Here is a 20,980-nt window from a genome sequence, read left to right on the forward strand (position 1 = left end):
AAACTGCACCACTCCTGTCCTCAGGTTGTATGTGTTATTAAAACTTGACTCCATTAATTTCAAGGGAACTAAGCTGCAATACCACACATAACCTGAGGACAAGGGTGGTGCTGTTTTTTAATGAAATCGGCTATGTTTTTCTAATTCTTGATAACCCCTTTAAAGAGGTTATCCGCCCCTAGATATCTTATCCCCTATCCAAAGATATCTGGCCGCTGGGACCCTCTACAATCTCCGGCCCGGCACCCCAGCGTTTTGAACATTTATGTTCAGAACGCCGCAGTGCTAGGTATCAGGCAGCCATGATTTTCACGCCCCCTCCATTCATGTCTATAGGAAGGCGACTGTGATGGCTGTGGTCACTTGTAATCGGCATGCACGAATGACGAGCCCGGATTACTGAGGTGCCGGACGGAAGATTACAGAAGGTCCCAGCGACTGAACCCCCGCAATCAGACATCTTATTCCCTATCCTTTGGTTTCGGGACAAAAAATATCTTGGGGCGGAGAACCCCTTTAAAGGAAAACATTTTATTATTATTATTTTTTTTTTTTATTAACTGGTGCTAGAAAGTTAAGCAGATTTGTAAATTACTTCTACTAAAAAAATGTTTATTCTTCCAGTACTTATCAGCTGCTGTATGCTCCACAGGAAGTTCTTTTCTTTTCGAATTTCCTTTTCTGTCTGACCACAGTGCTCTCTGCTAACACCTCTGTCCATGTCAGGAACTGTCCAGAGCCGGATAGGTTTGCTACGGGGATTTACTCCTATTCTGGACAGTTCCTAAAATGGACAGAGGTGTCAGCAGAGAGCAATGTGGTCAGACAGAAAGGAAATTCAAAAAGAAAAGAACTTCCTGTGGAGCATACAGCAGCTTATAAGTAGTGGAAGGATTACGTTTTTTTAATAGAAGTAATTTACAAATCTGTTTAACTTTCTGGCACTAGTTGTTAAAAAAAAAAAAAAAAGTTTTCCAATGGAGTACCCCTTTAAGGTGGTTCTGCAGGTTGCAGGTCTTTTGCCCCCATCTACTCATGATGAGCTTTTATGTATATGGGCATTTTAACATAACGTTTGACGCTGTACCATACAGAACCCTCTGTGCCCCTATAATAGTTGACCTTTCTCTGCTTGTATCTGTTATCTACATGAATTAATATTACTTCTTTATTTTGGGGTTCTTCTAGGAATGTGAGAAGGATCCCTGTTGCCAGTTTGGGACGTGCAAGCTGCGCTCGGGAGCTGAGTGTGCAAATGGTGCCTGCTGCCAAAACTGCCGGGTGAGTGATGCAGTTTGTGTATTATCTCATACACTTCCATATATCACTGTGTACATATGAGTTCCATATGGAAGCCTTGAGTGCATTATATGAGTATTAGTGATCCTTTTCTATTTGAAGGGTTTCACCCTATACTATGCTTCCTTATAAACTGTGGTCAATATTTCTTGTCATTGGCGCTGGAGAATTCTTGCTCAGCCACATGCATTTCTGTGATAGCGCTTGTGTAAGCAAAGTAGCAGAGCCTGCCAGGCCACGATCACAACATATAGACATGTCAAAAGTTTTGATCAGTCGAGATCTCAGTGCTGAGACCTCCACAGATCATGAGAACGAGCAAAGAGGGAGCTCTGTTCTGTGACCCAATTATACGTTTATGGCAGTGTTTCCCAACCACGGTGCCTCCAGCTGTTGCAAAACCACAATTCCCAGCATGCCCTGACAGCCAACGGCCTTCTGTGACCTCCAATGATTTCCAGGGTGCGGGGTCTCATTGATGAGATATGGTAAAACAACCATAAAACAGTCAGCAGACCACTGTAGGTGTTGTTGCTTAAACCACCAGGGGGAGCTATTGTCAAGGTTGGCTGCTGGTAAGGCCTTAAAGGGGTTATCCAAGTTTTTTATATATCAACTGGCTCCAGAAAGTTAAACAGATTTCTAAATTACTTCTATTAAAAAGTCTTAATCCTTTCAGTACTTATTAGCTGCTGAAGTTGAGTTGTTCTTTTCTGTCTAAGTGCTCTCTGATAACACCTGTCTCGGGAACCGCCCAGTTTAGAAGCAAATCCCCATAGCAAACCTCTTCTACTCTGTGTAGTTCCCGAGACAGACAGGGGTGTCAGCAGAGAGCACTGTTGTCAGACAGAAAACAACAACTCAACTTCAGCAGCAGCTAATTATTGAAATGATTAAGATTTTTTAATAGAGGTAATTTACAAATCTGTTGAACTGTCTGGAGCCAGTTGATATAATAAAAAAAAAAAAAAAAAAAAATTTCTCGGTCGGAAACCATTGGGGGACACAGACCGTGGGTATATGCTCTTGCCGCTAGGAGGCGCTGATACTAGGCAAACCAAAAAAAAAAAAAGTCAGCTCCGCCCGGCAGGCTATACCCCGCCTACTGGCCCTGAGCTTTTCAGTTTAAGCGTAGTGTCCTAGGAGGCAAGACACAGGTCTGGATTTCTCCAGACCTGGTCTTCTATTTTTTCTTATTTTATAGTTAGGGACTGTTTAGTTTCTTTCATTCATTTTATTTTGTCACTGTTTTCAGGTGGGGGTTCAAGAGCATGGCGCTACCTGTTCACCCATATGCGGCTAAGGGGCACGGATCATAATATACAAATGCACCGTTAACCCCTTCCCGCCAACGGCCAGCACCTGGGGTAGCACCGTTGGATCCAGGTCCCCCTGCTTTCCCTGCTCGTCCTGGTCTGTAGCAGCATGACGTGATGCAGGCATCCATAAGTCTGGCTGAAGACATCTTCTGGTGAGTATGGTGCTAGGTGAGTATATTCTTTTTATTATTTCTAGTTAACCTCTGGAGACCCCTAGAATTATGTCCCCTCCAGAGTGGGTTTCTTCCCTTTCCCGGTGGATAACTGATTTGGCTAAGGTCTCCAAGTCGGTGGTTTCGGCCTTGGAGAGGTCATCCCTGCGGGGCTCTAGGGGCTCACGCTCGGTTTCCCCAGAACTGCTTTTTTCCTGCGCTTCTAAGCGCGCTAAGGTAGTTCCCTCTGGCTCCTCAAGGGAGCAGGTCCAGGGCGGCCCCTCATTTCGTAGGTCTCGCTCTTCCTCCCCGGCCCTGGGGCGTAACTCAGCTTCTAGGGGTCGTTCTCCGGGTCGGCATTCTAGTCTCCTTCCTCTCATCCTAGGTCTCCTTCACCCCCGGCGAGGGCTGCCTCCGCTGACTCCCGTTCCTCAGGGGAGGCGGTAGAAGAAGGTTCAGATTCCGCCTCGGATCATGAGGATTACTCTACAAAGCCCAATGTGGTGGACAGTTTAGTGTCAACCATAAGGGACACCTTTCATCTGGAGGACCCCGGAGCTTCGGATCCTAATCCAGAAGTCTCCTTTCGCCGATCTCAGCATGCTCCCAAGACGTTTAGCTCTCATGCAGAGTTTGACACCGTGCTGGATGCTGCCTGGAAACACCCTGTGAGGCGTTTTCAGGGACTCAAGAAGGTGCAAACACGTTTTCCCTTCCCTCAGGACCTAGTCATTAAGTGGACGGTTCCGCCTAAGGTTGACCCACCGGTTTCCCGCCTGTCCAAGTCCACTACGCTGCCCCTTGCGGATGCAGCATCCCTTAAGGATCCGGCGGACAAGAAAAATTTAGCGAAGTCCGCATTTGAGGCCGTTGGGGCCTCATTTCTCCCCACCTTTGCCTCCACTTGGGTGGCAAAAGCTTTGTCAGTTTGGGCTTCCCAGCTCCGCCAGTGGGCCCTTGCTGGAACTTCCAGGGAAGAACTGGCAGAAGCGGCTCTCCAGCTCTCTCAAGCGGGCGATTTCCTTTGTTCAGCCACTTTGGAATCCGCTCGCTGTTCGGCATTTGCCTCGGCCAACTTGGTTGCGATTCGTCACGCCATGTGGTTGAAAGCGTGGTATGCCGACGCTGCGTCGAAGAGGTCTCTGACAGAGCTACCCTTCTCTGGTTCCCGCCTCTTCGGAAAACGTTTGGATGAGATTATTTCTGAGGCTACGGGAGGTAAGAGTTCTCTGCTTTCACAGGGCTCGGCGCTTGGAGCCCCGCCGGAAGTCGACTTCCTTTCGGTCCTTTCGGTCAGCGGTTCCGAGTCGCCCCTCCAAACAGGCCCAGCCCCCTCCTCGCCAAGCACCCTCTTTTAGGGCACGTCCATCATGAAGTCGGGCAACCAATCTGGAGGTTTCGCTGCCAAATCGGGTACCCGTAAGCCTGCCTCTTCCTGAAGGGGCGCCCCCACCCGCATCGGGTGGGAGGGCGGCTGTCTTTTTCAGGACATCTGGCTGTCTCAGGTCCAGGATGCTTGGGTGGGGAGACGTTCTTTCAGGAGGCTACCGCATAGAATTCTCTTCTCTCCCAAGACATCGTTTCTTTCAATCCCGCCCTTGGCGGCGAGTTTTCAGTCGGCTCTGTGTTCTCTCCTCTCCCAGGGGGTGATTGTGCCGGTTCCTCCGGGGGAACGCGGGTCAGAGTTCTATTCGAACCTCTTCGTCGTTCCCAAAAAGGAAGGCTCCGTCCGTCCCATCCTGGACCTCAAGTTGCTCAATCGCCCTCTACGCCTCCGTCATTTTCGGATGGAGTCCCTCCGGTCTGTGGTGGCCTCCATGGACCAGGGCGAGTTTCTTTCCTCAGTGGATATCCGAGACGCCTATCTCCACATTCCGATCTTCCCGGCGCATCAGCGTTTCCTTCGATCCGCAGTGCCGGAGGGTCCTTTTCAGTTTGTGGCGCTCCCGTTTGGTCTGGCCACGGCTCCCAGGGTCTTTACCAAGGTAATGGCGGCGGTCATTGCCATCCTTCGCAGCCGGGGGATCTCCGTCCTTCCCTACCTGGACGACCTCTTAATCAAGGCCCCCTCTCGGTCCGAGAATTTGGAGAGCTGCAGATCACACTTCACACCCTGTCCACTTTCGGCTGGGTCATCAACTGGGAGAAGTCACATCTGCTCCCCTCCCAGTCCGTTATTTTTCTGGGGCTCCTTTTCGACACCGCAGTAGCCAGGGTTCGTCTTCCCTTGGACAAAAGACGCTCTCTGCAGGTGGGGGTCCGTCGCCTGAGGCGCCCCACCCTGGTCCCGATTCGCTTCTGCATGGAGGTCCTGGGCCATATGGTGGCTGCCATGGAAGCAGTCCCCTTCGCTCAGTTTCATTATTGTTCCCTCCAGCTGGCCATTCTGGGCAGGTGGGACAAGTCCCCTTTGTCCCTGGATCGCAGGATTCTCCTGCCCCTGGCAGTAAGTCAGTCCCTTCTCTGGTGGCTCCACTCTCCCCTTCTTCTTCTGGGGAAGTCTTTTCTTCCCCTCCAGTGGCAGATCGTCACCACCGACGCGAGCCTCATGGGTTGGGGAGGGGTTTTTCAGGACATGACAGTCCAGGGTCACTGGTCCCCCGGGGAATCCCTTTTCCCCTCAATATTCTGGAGCTTTAAGCATTCTTCCTTTGCCTCCTCCATTGGGAACGTCTCCTTCTGGGTCGAATGGTTTAGGTTCAGTCGGACAATGCGACAGCCGTTGCATATATCAATCGCCAGGGCGGCACCCGGAGTCGCTCGGCGATGGAGGAGGTCTCCAAGATTCTCCTCTGGGCCGAGGCTCGGGTCCCTGCTCTGTCGGCAATCCACATCCCGGGCGTGGACAATTGGTAAGCGGACTTTCTCAGCCGTTCCTCGGCGGATCCGGGGGAGTGGTCTCTCCACCCAGAGGTGTTTTCTCAGATTTGCGATCGTTGGGGGATCCCAGATGTGGATCTCTTTGCATCTCGCCTCAACAGGAAGGTTCCCCTCTTTGTAGCAAAATCGAGGGATCCCCTGGCCCTGGCAACAGATGCTCTGGTCATCCTGTGGATGTCCTTCCGATTCCCTTATCTGTTTCCGCCTCTTCCCCTCCTGCCCAGTGTTCTGAGGAAACTCAAGGCGGAGGGAGTCTCCGCCATTCTAGTGGCCCCAGACGCGCATGGTACGCAGACGTGGTCCGACTGGCCGATGTGCCGCTGCGCCTACCTCTTCGTCCCGATCTTCTCTTTCAAGGTCCCCTTTGCCACCCCAATTTACTGTCGCTGCATTTGACAGCGTGGCGGTTGAGACCGCGGTTTTGAAGGCCTGCAGGTTTTCTGAGGGGGTTATCTGTACTATGCTTCGGGCACGCAAACCTTCCTCGGCCAGGATCTACCACCGCACTTGTAAAGCTTATTTTCGGTGGTGCGAGGCGCAAGACTTCTCTCCGGTTATTTTTTCCCTTCCATATCTTATTGCCTTTCTTCAGGCAATCAACATTTGACCCTAAGTTCTCTTAAGGGTCAGGTGTCTGCTCTCTCTATCCTTTTCCAACGGCAGTTGTCCTCTAATTCCCATGTCCACACCTTTTTGCAGGGTGTGGCCCGCATGGCCCCTCCTTTTCGGTCTCCCACGCCTCTGTGGGATCTCAATCTGGTGCTTGGAGCCTTGAGGGAGGCTCCTTTTGAGCCCCTTAGGGATGCCTCCCTTCGTATCCTCTCGTGGAAGGTCGCCTTTCTCATTGCTATCACTTCTATCCGGAGGGTCTCAGAACTGTCGTCACTTTCCTGCCGTTCCTCCCTTTTGGTGCTTCATCAGGATAAGGTGGTTTTATGTCCACCACCCTCCTTCCTGCCAAAGGTAGTTTCCTCCTTTCATGTAAACGAGGAGATCGTTCTACTTTCCTTTTGCCCCTCTCCTTCCAATGCCAAGGAGCGTTCTCTTCACACCCTTGATGTGGTCCGGGCAGTCCGGATTTATTTGTCGGTCACCTCCTCTTTTGGTCAAGGGGACTCCTTCTTCGTGATTCCTGAGGGTAGTCATAAGGGTCTTCTGGCCTCCAAGGCGACCATTGCTCGGTGGATTTGCTCGGCCATTTCGGAATCGTACCGCCACAAGGCAAAAGTGCCACCCTTTCGGGTGACGGCGCATTCCACGCGTTCTGTTGGGGCTTCTTGGGCTCTCCGTAATAGGGCTTCGGCCCTGCAAGTGGTCGTCCTTGCATACGTTCTCAAAGTTTTATCAAGTTAATACTTTTGCATCGGCTGATGCTAGTTTTGGCTGCAAGGTGTTGCAGGCGGCAGTAGCATCCTCCTCTGCTTGATTTGGGTTGAGTGTTTTTTCTCCCCACCCCGGGGACTGCTTTGGTACGTCCCACGGTCTGTGTCCCCCAATGGTTTCCGACCGAGAAAAGTAGATTTTTTTATGCTTACAGTAAAATCTCTTTCTCGGGGGATCCATTGGGGGACACAGCGCCCACCCACAGTTTGGGTAGAGTTTTTCATTTGTTCTGTCCGAGAGGTGGTTCGGGGTTTTTTCTTTCCTCTGGTTCTCTCAGACTTTTTGCTGGTGTTTTCTCCTTTTTTGTCGGTTGCCTCATATTGCTTTGAGACTAAACTGATAAGCTCAGGGCCAGTAGGCGGGGTATAGCCTGCCGGGAGGAGGCGACTTTATTTATTTTTTTTGGTTTGCCTAGTGTCCGCGCCTCCTACCGGCAAGAGCATATACCCACGGTCTGTGTCCCCCAATGGATCCTCCGAGAAAGATTTTACGGTAAGCATAAAAAATCTACTTTTCCTGGAATACCCCTTTAAAATGTAAGGGACTGCCGCTGTATACTTCTGAGTGTCGACACAAGAAATAAACACCAGACAAAATGTTGGTATATATCTCCTACTCAGCATACTGGCTAAAGAGCTGTCCCAAGGAGTTATGTTTATTATACGGAAGTACATTGTTTTTTACAGTTGACAAAAAGGGGAGGTTAGTTATCACGTCAAAATCATAATGTTAGATTTTAATTGGTGATTTGAGTATTGCGTCTGTGTATATTAGCATTTTAAGCATTCATTTGTTTCTTAACCATAGGTCACATATGTTGCCATTTCCCTTATTCTACCAGAAAATTCCAGATGTATCCATCCTTCTGCACAGTCTATATTTCTTCAGATGTTTTGTCTCTAACTTCCAACTTCTTCATTATCTTGTGTCTTTTGGCCTCGTCCCAAGGTCTTCATCTTAGTTACAAGCAAATAGCAAGCTGATATGTCTCATAAGGAAAATAATGTTTTTCTGCAGCATATTAGCATATATATATCTATTTTTAATATATTGATCAGTAATCAAAATCATTATGGTAATCCTTATTAGTATGGGTGACCACATTGCTCTGGTGACATTAGTAGTAGCCCTTAATTAAATAAATGTCTTTAGTAAAAATAAACTTTCTTAATTTCTTTTCTAGTTTTCCCCTGGTGGTACCGTGTGCCGAGCTGTGTCCAACGAATGTGATCTCCCTGAATATTGCAATGGCTCTTCTCCTTACTGCCAGCCGGATGTATTTATTCAGAACGGAAGCCCGTGCCAAAGCGGCCAAGCCTACTGCTACAATGGCATCTGCCAGTTTTACGACGCCCAGTGCCAAGGAATTTTCGGACCAAGTAAGTGCTGGACCTGCAGAGTAGCACATCTTTATATGTCAGAATTTGGAATTCCTATTCATTATATCTGTAATAAAGAACATATGATATACTATCCAGTAGGGTCCATAGAGTAGGTAATATTACAGAGAAGACAATATAGTTAGTCTTGTTGTAAAGCCATTATGTAGTGCAGTTTATCCCAGCCAGTGTGCCTCCAGCTGTTGCAAAACTACAACTCCCAGCATGCTGGGAGTTGTAGTTTTGCAACAGCTGGAGGCACCCTGGTTGGGAAACACTAATGTAAAACATATTACAGAGATCACAGCTATGACAATCCTCTGTACCACAATATTGTGCACTAAAAAGAAAATGACGTCGAAGGTATTATGGTGGGGTCGGAGGAGGTGCGAATTAGCTGCTTTGCTGATGATATACTGCTATATCTAAACGAACCAGAGACCCAGCTGCCGGCTGTTTTTAGAGCCTTGTTCACTTTTGGCTCTTTCTCGGGCTACAAGGTGAATTTAGATAAAAGTCAACTGCTATTTTTAGGTTCGGGATCTCATGATCCTGCCCGGGTACCCTTGGTTCAAGTAGCTCAGAAATATATCTCTTACTTAGGTTTTAAATTAGGTTGCACTCCACTCTCCCTGTATACTCTAAACTATCCCCCCTTGTTTGCGAAAATTGAGGGTGAGTTGCACAGATGGCAGAACCTGCCTCTCTCGTTTTATGGTAGGGTGCAATTAATTAAAATGATGAGCTTCCCAAAACTCCTCTATCCGCTGCAGAAAATTCCCCTGTTATTACGCCATACTGATGTTAAAAGGCTCCATGCTAGTTTTACAAGGTTTATTTGGGTAGGTAAACGCCCAAGAGTAGCCTATTACACTTTATGTCTAGCAAGAGAGAAGGGGGGATTGCAAATGCCTAATGCTCGTCTATATAATTTGTCAGCTATTTTTAGACATGTCCGGAACTGGATCTTTGATACCGCTCATTTTTCAAACACGCCCTTGGAGAGGGGTCTCTGCCCGCTGGGTTCACTGTCCACCCTGTTTCATTTACCTTATAAAGATATCCCTGGCTCATTGAGAAAGAATGTACTATTTAGTGACACATTGGCAACGTGGAAGGCGCTCCGTAAGATGTGTGGGATGCCTTGGTGTCTTTCTAGACACTTTCAGTTGTGGAGCACCCCTGCGCTTGATCACTGTACCAATAGTCCGATAGGCAACAATTGGAAATCGCTGGGTATCACTCAGTTTGCTGATTTCTTGACTGAATCTACTGGAGTGTTAATGAGCTGGGGGGAATTCCAGAGCAAATATACCCTTCCCGATTCCCATCAGTGGCTGTATAATCAATTATGCTCCTTTTTTCATGGTGTGGTGAGAGGTTATGCGACGGTAGAAAAACCTAATGATTTTGACAAATTGTTGGGGAGTACACAGTCCCACCGTTCCCTTTCGCTGATCTACGCAACCATCAGGGATATAGCGTTAAAGGGACGGGGGGCCACAGCTCTTGCCAAATGGTCCTCTAAACTTGGTGACTCTGAAATCGCCCCCTGTTTACTAGAGGGCTTATTGGCTGTCAATGGCTCTACCCCCAGTGCACAGTTAAGAGAAATTCATTGGCGTATTCTACACAAGGCTACGTATGCATTTAAATGGAGGGGCACGCCACCCCCGCCTCCGTTCCTCACACATTGTCCGACATGTCAACTACAGGGGGCAGACCTCTGGCATTGCTTATGGGAATGCCCGCAGGTGTCGAAATTGTGGTCTGACCTATCCTCTTTAATACTGACCATTTGGGATAGACATTTACCGTTCTCCCCAGAACCATACCTCTTTCACTATCTACCTGTTAGAGAATCGAACCCTCCTGATAGGGGCAAAATGCCCAAGGGTGTACACTTACTTATCTTGATTGCTAAACTGTGCTTGCTTAGACATTGGCTCCAACCTACCGTGCCGACAATTACAGAAATCTTAAAGGAATATCATTCTGTATTACATAGAGAGATGTTATTGTCCATAAGATGCTCAGAGTTGCATGCAAAGGCCTTTTTTAATAAATGGAAAAGATATCTGCACTACTTACCTGATGTCGGCGAACGTCACAGGATAATGACATATTTTAAACATACTACATGGTATTCAACTGAGGCTCTCAGGGGCACTCTTGGTAATCTAGAGCTACCATCTTAATGTTATATGATCCTCTACATCCTTGGCTCTCTATGGGACCCCACTATTAGAACTCTCTGTATGCATAATGTATAGTCTGACCTCAGGTGGCAAATACCCTACATAGGTACGACACTGTACTCGGGTGGGAATGGTGCAGCCTTCCTTGGGAGATTTGAGGTTTTGTTTCACAGTTGTTACTTGTTATTTCCTATATTTTGGGGGTAATCCTCCGTATTACAAACTGGATCCAGACGATACTTTTGACCTATTATCCTGACATTGTATTGTTGTTCCAGATTCTGACTGATTTCAATGCACCTTTGTCATATATGCTTTGTACATGCTCTGGATCCGTGAATAAAATATATTTAAAAAAAAAAAAAAAAAAAAAAGAAAATGACTATTACTGGGCTATATTCACACTGCGCATGTGTGTAGGGGAAATGCTCTACGTGCGATCTCCGAATGTGCCCATAGACCACTGTGGGCCAGACGGACACTTATGGGATATGTATACCACTGTATGACGTGCATGTGATTGTATGTTGCAGATGCCAAGGCGGCTGCTCCTATTTGTTTCCAAAATGTCAACTCCAAAGGTGACCGATTTGGGAACTGCGGTTACCAGGGCAACGCATACAAATCCTGTGAATCACGGTAAGGCACAAGGTTTTGTTTTATAGGTCACATTTAAAATGTTTTTTTTTTTTTAAAAGCAGTGTTTTCCTATGAACATTTAGGCTAGGGCTACGCGGCGACATGTGACCCTCAACTTGTAACCAATGGGCTACGTGGGGATAGATGTCACCCCACAGCAAATCGCATCCAAGTCGTGCGACCTGGTAATTTTACGCAGCTTGCATGCGACTTGCTGTTGCACGACTTTATTACAGAGAAGGCACAAGCAGGTCACATGCAACTTGCATTGATGTCAATGGTGACAAGGTTGCATGTGATTTGCAACCTATGAAGGAAAATTCATTAAGGGTAGCGACACATACAGTGCATCGGCAGCGTATTTCATGCTGCGGATGCACCGCCAGTGGTCACTGAGTGATTGCAAAGTAAGCTTCCAATCAGTGACTGTCAGCGGCGAGTGCATCTGCAGCATGAAATACGCTGCGGATGCGCTGTGTGTAACCCTACCCTTAAGATGAATTTTTTTGCAACTGTTGCTTTCCAGTCGTATTTTATTACAAATTGCAATGCGACCCAATGACACTCGTTAGATGTGATGTTTCAGTGCAGCATTGCAATCTTTATGTCAAGCGACCAAAGTCCCCATGTAGCCCTAGCTTTAATGGTAGGTTCTTGGAGACTGTTGCAATCAACGCTTTGCGGCACGTCAACTGCAAAACCCTTCACTAACACTATGTGTAACCTTAAAGTGTGAATAATGTGTAGCCCTAGCCTTATAGAAAAGGTATGACATGTATAGCATACGATTGCATTTCTACTGTAAGAAAAAATAACTAAGCCAATAAAGACATTGCTTTTTAAAGGGGCTATCCAGGAATAGCAAAATAAAGCTAATTCGTTCATTTGGGCGCTCCCATCAAAATTAAAGGAGTGTGTTCCATCTACCTTCATGCGCTCCTCACTGAGAGCTGGGGTCCTGTTCCAAAGATACCTGGGGGTCCTAGCGGCCAGACTCCTCCGTGATCCGCTTCTTATCCGTGGATAGAGGATAAGCCAATTCTCGCTGGACTTTCCCTTTAAGTAGACAGTGATATCTTTTCTGGCTCTTCGCAATATTTTTCTTCTCTCTCTCCCCCCCCAGAAATGCACAGTGTGGAAAGTTACAGTGTGAAAATGTAAACGTCATGCCTGTCTTTGGCATCGAGCCATCCATTATTAAGACCACAGTCCAAGGTATCACATGCTGGGGAGTGGATTTCCAACTTGGTACTGATGTTCCAGATCCTGCTATGGTTAACGAGGGCACCAAGTGTGCAGAAGGCAAGGTAAGGATTCCAACAACTTCTTCCATCCTTGTTTGGGACTTTCTTCTTGTTTAACATTGTTTTCTACAATATTTCCTGAAAGCCTTTTTTTTTTTTTAAATGCATTTCAAGGATTATTCTTGTATCTTTCTATTAGGTCTGTAAGGACTTCCAGTGTGTTGATACATCATACCTGGGTTACGACTGTGATGTACAAAATAAATGTGGCGGTAATGGGGTGAGTATAGCATCTTTATTTGTATTGCTTACGTACGTCAAAGTTCTCTGATGTTCTTGTGCCCATTACTAACTTTTTTTTGTATGTGTCCTGCAATTACATATCAAGGGGTGTGTGGTGGACCCATTACAGTCCCCTCTGTCAATTGTTAAGATGAGAAAAGGTGTTTCTATGGACTCTTAATTAAAGGTTCTTCCAAAATTGTATTTACCTGCCATGTCATCAGCTCCAGATTGAAAGAGAAATCTCAGACCCCCCCCCCCCCCCCCCCTCTAAATCTTTAGAATGATGGGGTCTCTTTTATGTATAACTCTTCATCCTCTGAATCAGATGGAGCATTGGAAATCTCTGGATGTTCTCCAGCTCTCAAACGAAGAATTATTTTTTAAATGGTAGCTTTCTCATTGGTTAGCAGGGCACACCAAACTCCAGATCATCAGGAGCAAGAGTGTTCCCCAACCTGTTGCTCTCCGCCTGTTGCAAAGCTACAGCTTCCATCATGGGAGTTGTAGTTTTGCAATAGCTGGAGAACCACAGGTTGGGGTACAGTGATGAACAGTTTACCATTGTTGACAACTTTTGGGACCTGCATTGTATTAGTGACCATGGTTTGGAAGTGAGATCTTTAAAGGGGCACTCCTCCCCTATCCTTTGGATGGGGGATAAGATGTCTCATCGTGAGGGTGCCACCACTGGGGACCCCCACAATCTCCCTGCTGCACCCTGCATTTGTTTAGAGCATCGGGTGCAGCGCCGGAGGCTTGTGATGTAACAGCCATGCCCTCTCAATGCAAGTCTATGGGAGGCGGCTGTCACGCCCCCTCCCATTGACTTGCAATGAGGGGGCGTGGACGTGATGTCAAGAGCGACTGTGATGTCATGAACCTCCGCCCCTGCATCGCCGGATGTCTGGGGTGCCGCAACCAAGATTGTGGGGGTCCCCAGCGACGGGACCCCCGCGATCAGACCTCTTATCCCCTATCCTTTAGATAGGGGATAAGATGTTTAGGAGTGGAGTACCCCTTTAAAGGAGCTATCCAGAATTAGAAAAACATTGGTAATTTCTTCCAAAAATAGCACCACCCCTGTCCTCAAGTTGTGTGTGTGGTATTGCAGCTAAGTTTTTTTGAAGTGAATGGAGCAGAGTTGTAATACCACACAAAGCCTAAGACAAGAGTGGCACTGTTTTTGGAAGAAATCATGTTTTTATAATCCTAGATAACCCCTTTAAAGAAGTGTTCCAATTATGGACGTTTATTGTGTTTTCTCTGACCCCTGTCTTGGAAACCCTGCTCTGTATAGATAGATGGCGGGGCCCACCTCTGGGATTGGCATCTATCTAGTGATGGTCTATTAACATGGTAGAATTTCCACTTGTAGAATTCCGCCTCAAATTAAAGCCCATAGACTTTTATGGGACTCCGCACTCCCATTCACACTTCTGAATTTCCGCTTGCGGAATTCCGCAAGCGGAAATTCAGAAGTGTGGATGGGAGTGCGGAATCCCACAGAAGTCTATTGGCTTTAATTTGGGACGAAATTCCGCAAATCTTTTGATTAAAGTATTCTCTTTGTCAGTTCCACTTTTGGTTATGGTAAAAAATACCTTATGTGAACCCAGACTGATAGAAATACCACATTAAAGGGGTATTCCAGGCAAAAACTTTTTTTTTTTTCTTTATATATCAACTGGCTCCGGAAAGTTAAACAGATTTGTAAATTACTTCTATTAAAAAATCTTAATCCTTCCAATAGTTATTAGCTTCTGAAGTTTTCTGTCTAACTGCTCAATGATGATGTCATGTCCCGGGAGCTGTGCATGATGGAAAAATATCCCCATAGGAACTGCACAGCTCCCTGGACGTGAGTCATCAGAAAGCAGTTAGACAGAAAACAGCATCTCAACTTCAGAAGCTAATAACTATTGGAAGGATTAAGATTTTTTAATAGAAGTAATTTACAAATCTGTTTAACTTTCCGGAGCCAGTTGATATATAAAAAAAAGTTTTGGCCTGAAATACCCCTTTAACAAACAGCTTATTCTTCTTTTGCACAATGTTATAAATCTAGTCACAGTGTTTATTGTGTCGACTATATGTTTGTTTTATAGGTGTGTAACAGCAATAAGAACTGTCACTGTAATGACGGCTGGGGCTACCCAGACTGCAAGGACAAGGGTTATGGTGGAAGCGTGGACAGCGGGCCTACGTACAATGGTAGGATGATGGCACCTAGTAATGGAGGGGGTTGGGCATCTTGGCGGTGAATAGCAATCTCCTTACAGTGCTGTGCAAACGTTTTAGGCTGGTGCGAAAAAAAGGGATGCAAAGTAAAAATGCCTCAAAAAAAGAAGTGTTGATTTGTATCTATTAGTAAATGCAAAGTGAATAAACAAAAGAGAAATCGAAACTCAAAGGGGGAGATTTATCAAAACCTGTCCAAAGGATAAGTTGCTGAGTTGCCCATAGCAACCAATCAGATCGCTTCTTTCATTTTCAACAAGGCCTCTACAAAATGAAAGTAACTATCTGATTGGTTGCTATGGGCAACTCAGCAACTTATCCTCTGGACAGATTTTGATAAATCTTCCCCAATATTTGGTGGGACCGCCCTCTGCAGGAAGGTTGTTCCAAACATCTTGGAAAACTAATAACCGCTCCTCATATAATCCCTGACAGACGCCATGATGTTGATGCCAGGGGGATATATCATCACTTCTTGGACTGAAGATAGTTCCTTATGACATTGATCGTATTTTTAGGGTTATTGGGGGAGATTTATCAAAACCTGTCTAGAGGAAAATTTACCCAGTTGCCCATAGCAACCAATCAGATCGCTTCTTTCATTTTTAACAAGGCCTCTGCAAAATGAAAGAAGCGATCTGATTGGTTGCTATGGGCAACTGGGCAACTTTTCCTTTGCACAGGTTTTGATAAATCTCCCCCATGGTCCTGCTGCAGAATAAATTTGGAGCAAGACAGTGATATTGCCTGATGGATAAATAACGGGCTCTATCTGTCAGCATTGAGGACACAATTAAGGCTACATTCACACTGCCGGTTGTCCGTTATTTTAGGATCGAGAATAGCGGGAGAAAAAATTGTGCTTGCACCGTCTTTTTCTCCGGCAATTCTGTCCGAAAATAACGGTGCCCGACAGACCCCATTGACTATAATGGGGTCTATCGGGACCCGTTTTCGGCCGTTATGACCTATCAAAATTACGTCCGTCAAACTGCAAAAAAAAAAAAGGGGGGAGTTTGACGGCCGTATTTGACAAGGCATACCGGCAGTGTGAACGGGGCCTAAAGGAGATCGCCAGTATTTAAAAAAATGTATCCCCTATCCTAAGGATAGGGAATAAGTTTCAGATCGCCGACCCCCGCGATCTACCATGCAGGGCCCCAGCAGTCTGCGGTAAGGGGGCGTGGCGACCACCGCACAAAGCTGCGGCCGAAACGCCCCCTCAATGCAACTCTATGGAAGAGCCGGAATGCTGCCTTTGGCAATCTCTGGCTCTGCCATAGCGCTGTATAGAGAGGGCGCTTTGTGCGGTGGTCGACACATACTCTCTGCCCGGAGAGCCGGGGTCCCAGTGGTCAGACACCCCCCCCCCCCCCCCCCCGAGATCTGAAACTTATCCCCTATCCTTAGGATAGGGGAGAAGTTTTAAAATACTGGACTACTCCTTTAATCCTGACCAAATACCTAACTCATTTGGCTGAAATGTAGCCAGGGTGCCTCCAGCTGTGGCAAAACTACAACTCCCAGCATGCCCGGACAGCCGAAGGCTGTCCAGGCATGCTGGGAGTTGTAGTTTTGCCACAGCTGTAGGCACCCTGGTTGGGAAATACTGCTCTAACACTAGGAATTTCTGCATCAGTAATTTCCCCAATACCCACTACATTGCTCTATGTACTGCTCCTCACCCCCGGGCTGATACTGAACCCATATGTTGGGGTTTTGATATGATTTATCAAAACCTGTCCAGAGGAAAAGTCGCCCAGTTGCCCATAGCAACCAATCAGATCGCTTCTTTCATTCTTAACAAGGCCTCTGCAAAATGAAAGGAGCGATCTGATTGGTTGCTATAGGCAACTGGGCAACTTTTGCTTTGCACAGGTTTTGATAAATCTTCCCCTATATACTTTATAAGTTTCAATATGACAATATTCCTAAATTGGTGTCTACACGAACGTAAAGGGTGCCTAGCATTATTCTTCCCATCTAACAATATTTCCCAGGACATTTTAGACAATTATCGTGTTCATATTCCTGACCCCAGGCTGTCACTTTGTTTCTTGACCCTACAGATAAAGACACTTCTCTCAGGGATGGGCTGCTTATCTTCTTTTTGTTGGTCTTACCTCTCTTGGCACTTGGAGCATTTTTGTTTTTCCGAAGAAACGAACTGAAGAAGAAATTCTGTGGTAGAAGAAGATCACACGGGTAAGTGACCAGAAAACTTCACAGCCTATAAGGTCAGGAGAAGGAACACACTGTTAGGCTATGTTCACATGGCAGAATTCCGCAGGAATATTCTCCTCAGAAATTCCACTGCATTTCAATAGGATTCTGCTGCCCCTGTGCACACGGCGGAATTTTCGGCAGATATTTCTGCCACAGAAATCCAGATTCCGGCGTCTGCAGGAAGAATAGACTTTTCTGTTCTTTCGTTTGGAAATGCATTGCCGTCTATTGAGACGGTGCATTTCCCAGCGGACCTAGCACTGGCATGTTCTCTCTTTCTCTCTTCTTCATTCTAACAATCTCTGGCAGGTCCCAATACACACACACTGCACTTTTCCCTGAAATCTCCCTGTGGTGGCTCTCCTTCCAGCTCTTTTGATTTCTGGCCTGGGGAATGGCTTTTGGGAACCGGAAACGTAATTTTTTTTTCTGTTAAGTTATCTGTTCACTTATTTTACTGCAAATTGATAAGGGTAGAACGAAGAGCATTTAAAGGGGTACTCCACTGCCTTAGCGTCCGGAACATTTTGTTCTGAATGCCGGCTGCGGGGGTTGTGACGTCACTGCTACGCCCCTAGTGACGTCACGTCACGCCCCTCTCAATGCAAGTCTATGGGAGGGGCGTAGTGAATGCCACGCCCCCTCTCATAGACTTGCATTGAGGCGGCGTGCCGTGACATCACGAGGGGGCGTGGCCGTAATGTCACCAAGTAATGGAGGGAGGGCGGCACCAGAGATTTTCGCCATCATGACCCCCGCAGCCTTCACTCAGCATTCGGAACAAAAAGGTCCGGACGCTGGAGCAGTGGAGTATCCCTTTAAAAAAAAAATTCTCACTCCGGTGTGCCAAATTTTCTAATGTATGGCTGTTTAACCTTATGTTGCTGCCAGGGAGTAAAAAAAATGTTTTGCTTCTTTAAAGTAAAATACATTTTATTGTATTTAAGAATCTAAAAACAACTTTGAAGTTTTCATTTTTAACTAAAGAGGCAGCAAAATGACTGCCCGATGGCCCGATGGACAGCCGGCTGTATAATACATGTTGGAGTCTGTGAGGAAGATCATGTACGGTTTGGTTACATTTAATTAAAAATCGGATTCTTATTTAAAAAAATTAATCAACAGGACATCCCACGATGGTAACAGAGAGAAATCCACGAATGTCCCCGGCAGAGCCGGTCCAACAGCCGGAGAGACGAGAAATGCACCCAACAATGTACCAGATAGAAGCGGCGTCTCGGCAGGTGCTCCACGGAATGCATCGCAAATGCAAGCAACCAGGATCCCCCCTAATACAAGACCACAGAGAAATCTGCCAAATGTACCACCAGGCGGGGGCCCTGCAGCGAATGCACCTCCCAGGAATGTGCCACCTATAGGACCCAACAGAAATATCCCCCCATCATCTTATGAAAGTGTGAGTACCTGAATATAAGATACTAAGAACACTTACTGAAGAATTGGTGATTTTTGAGGTGGTGATTAAGGAACGGTGGGCTGCTCATTTTTTCCTGCAGCGCCAACTACTGGGGAAATGTTGTATTACATGCCGCCATTTAAATAAATGCTAATCAAGGCCAGACCTAGACCTAGTTGAAATTTCATTTATAATAATAGGATAGAACCAACGGCTGTCCGGGCATGCCGGGAGTGGTAGTTTTGCAACAGCTGGAGGCGCTCTGGTTGGGAAACGCTGGACTAAGGCTTCCTCACAGTCTGTGCCATAAAGAAATAATGGTCTATGTCTGTTCTTACTTCACAGTCCTACCAACCGAATAATGTTGCTGTTCCAACATATGCAGTAAGACAACCTCAGCATACACCGTCTAGGTAAGTCGCCAAAAATCAAGGTAATATTTGGGAAATTTTCAGTAAAAGTCCCCAAAATATGTTCAAACCTCCACTGATCAGGCGAACGAGCCAGGAGATGTCCGTGTGGCTGCATGCTACACTTTGCTCCAATTTTGACATGTCGCTAAGGCTTCATTCACACCTTATTTTCACTGTACGGGTGCCGTCTCCGGCTGGGGGAGGGGAAAACCGGGCGCTCCCGTACCCCACCCAGACCGGTGCTGAAATCCATTTACTTTAATTAGCCAACCGGAGTAAAACGGTGACTCCTGTCGGCTCATTTTTGACCCGTTTCCGGTTTATACCCGGTTTGACCAATTTCCGGTGTATACTACAGTTTTAGGTCCGGTCAAAAATGAGCCGACCGGAGTCACCGTTTTACTCCGGTCGGCTAATTAAAGTAAATGGATTTCAGCACCGGTCCGGCTGGGGTACGGGAGCGCACGGTTTGCCCCTCCCCATCCGGATCCGGCACCCATACAGTGAAAACGAGGTGTGAATGCAGCCTAAGACAAATTTTTCCAAGTGACAGTGCCCATAAATTCAAATCGTGGCCCTGTATACAGGGTTTTCACAGAACTTTATTACTCATTTTGATTGAGGGGCTTCAGAGAACAGTTTACCCCAGAACAGAGTAAATGCTAATACAACTAAACCTCTTTTGAGAACATCACCCTAAATTGTGGGTCTTCTCAGAGAATTAGTAATGCAGTAAATGTGAAAGTGAAAATCTGATCTGTGTAAGGGGGGGGGTCTTCTCAAAGAGGGGGTTATTTCACTGTATATTGTATTGTCTATTGGTCTATGAAAAACAGAAGATAATGAATTAGTCATGTTAATTTATCCATATTTATTATCTTTCCAGGCCTCCGCTTCCCCACCAAAGAGATACCGCACATCCCAACATCGCCCCAGCACGCCCCCCGCCTGCCCCTCCGGTATAACGCTGCTTTCTGCGTAGCCTTTCTATCTGACTTTATTACTAGGTACATCCGTGTTTCCAAGAGACACAACTTTTTCTCATGCTTGGGAGACAATAAAAGAGATTGCTATCCAGAACCATGAAGCTTAAGCCTTAAGATCTGCGGTGCTCGGGATTTACAGCACAGTTATAGAATTCTCTGTTTACAGCGCGAGACTTCTGAAACCTAATAGACATTGGCTGTGAACAAATAGAATTTTGAAGGATTTTGCAAGAAAGAAGATTGTAACAAAGTTTTTTTTGAGCCACAGAACATCCTCTCCTCTGTATATGACCCCATACTGGGCCATGTTTGATGTCACGCTATGTATTCCCCATAAACATCCGCTTGATTTCTTCGCTTTTCCCACACTGGATTTTCAGTCCTCTTCTTAGCTTCATCCTATGCAGAGAGATGTGTCTCCATGGTAACTGACTACAGACAAACCCTGCGTAGTCCGATTCTGCAGTCACGTCCTCCTCTATCTGTCCTCTACTTTTTATTAGCATTTGAAAGGTTATTTCACGTCAGACTACACAGGGCTAGTGTGTTGTCTGTTACCATGGAAACACATTGGTATGAGCTGTGAAAAAAAAAAAAGTAGGACTATTTGCAGTGTTACTTCCTTTGTATTTTAGATGAATTAGATCAATACAAGAAAATTGTGAAGGTGGAGATAACCCTAAGAAATTTTAAAAAATATGTGAATTTTAGGGGGGTCCTCCATATTTAGCTGACATGTGACAAATAGATTAACTTAAAGGGGTACTCCACTGGCCAGCGTTCGGAAGTAAATGTTCCGAACGCTGTTTTGAGCTGCGGGGGTCAGTCACACCAATTGTGATGTCATGGTCAAGCCCCCCTCATAGCAAGTCTTTGGGAGGGGGTGTGACGGCAGTCACGCCCCCTCCCAAAGACTTGCATT

General features: G+C 46.4%; 1 protein-coding gene across 3 annotated transcripts in view; it reads left to right on the plus strand.

Moving 5' to 3' along the window:
* The window catches only part of ADAM9 (ADAM metallopeptidase domain 9), a 269,190-nt gene extending 248,658 nt beyond the window's left edge, over positions 1-20,532 (plus strand). For 2 of the 3 annotated variants that reach the window (XM_056570915.1, XM_056570914.1), the window contains exons 25-27: positions 18,368-18,659; positions 19,005-19,072; positions 19,959-20,532. In XM_056570915.1, coding sequence (XP_056426890.1) covers positions 18,368-18,659; positions 19,005-19,072; positions 19,959-20,037 — 439 coding nt within the window. In that variant the 3' untranslated portion in view covers positions 20,038-20,532. Of the gene's footprint in view, positions 1-1,188; positions 1,282-8,216; positions 8,413-11,143; positions 11,250-12,372; positions 12,557-12,692; positions 12,774-14,883; positions 14,990-17,085; positions 17,222-18,367; positions 18,660-19,004; positions 19,073-19,958 lie in introns of all 3 variants that reach the window. The other variant, XM_056570918.1, reaches the window with a different exon arrangement.
* The last annotated feature ends 448 nt before the right edge of the window (positions 20,533-20,980 follow it).

Source organism: Hyla sarda, chromosome 4 (genome assembly GCF_029499605.1).
Source record: "Hyla sarda isolate aHylSar1 chromosome 4, aHylSar1.hap1, whole genome shotgun sequence".
In the NCBI taxonomy this organism is placed as follows: Eukaryota; Metazoa; Chordata; class Amphibia; order Anura; family Hylidae; genus Hyla; species Hyla sarda.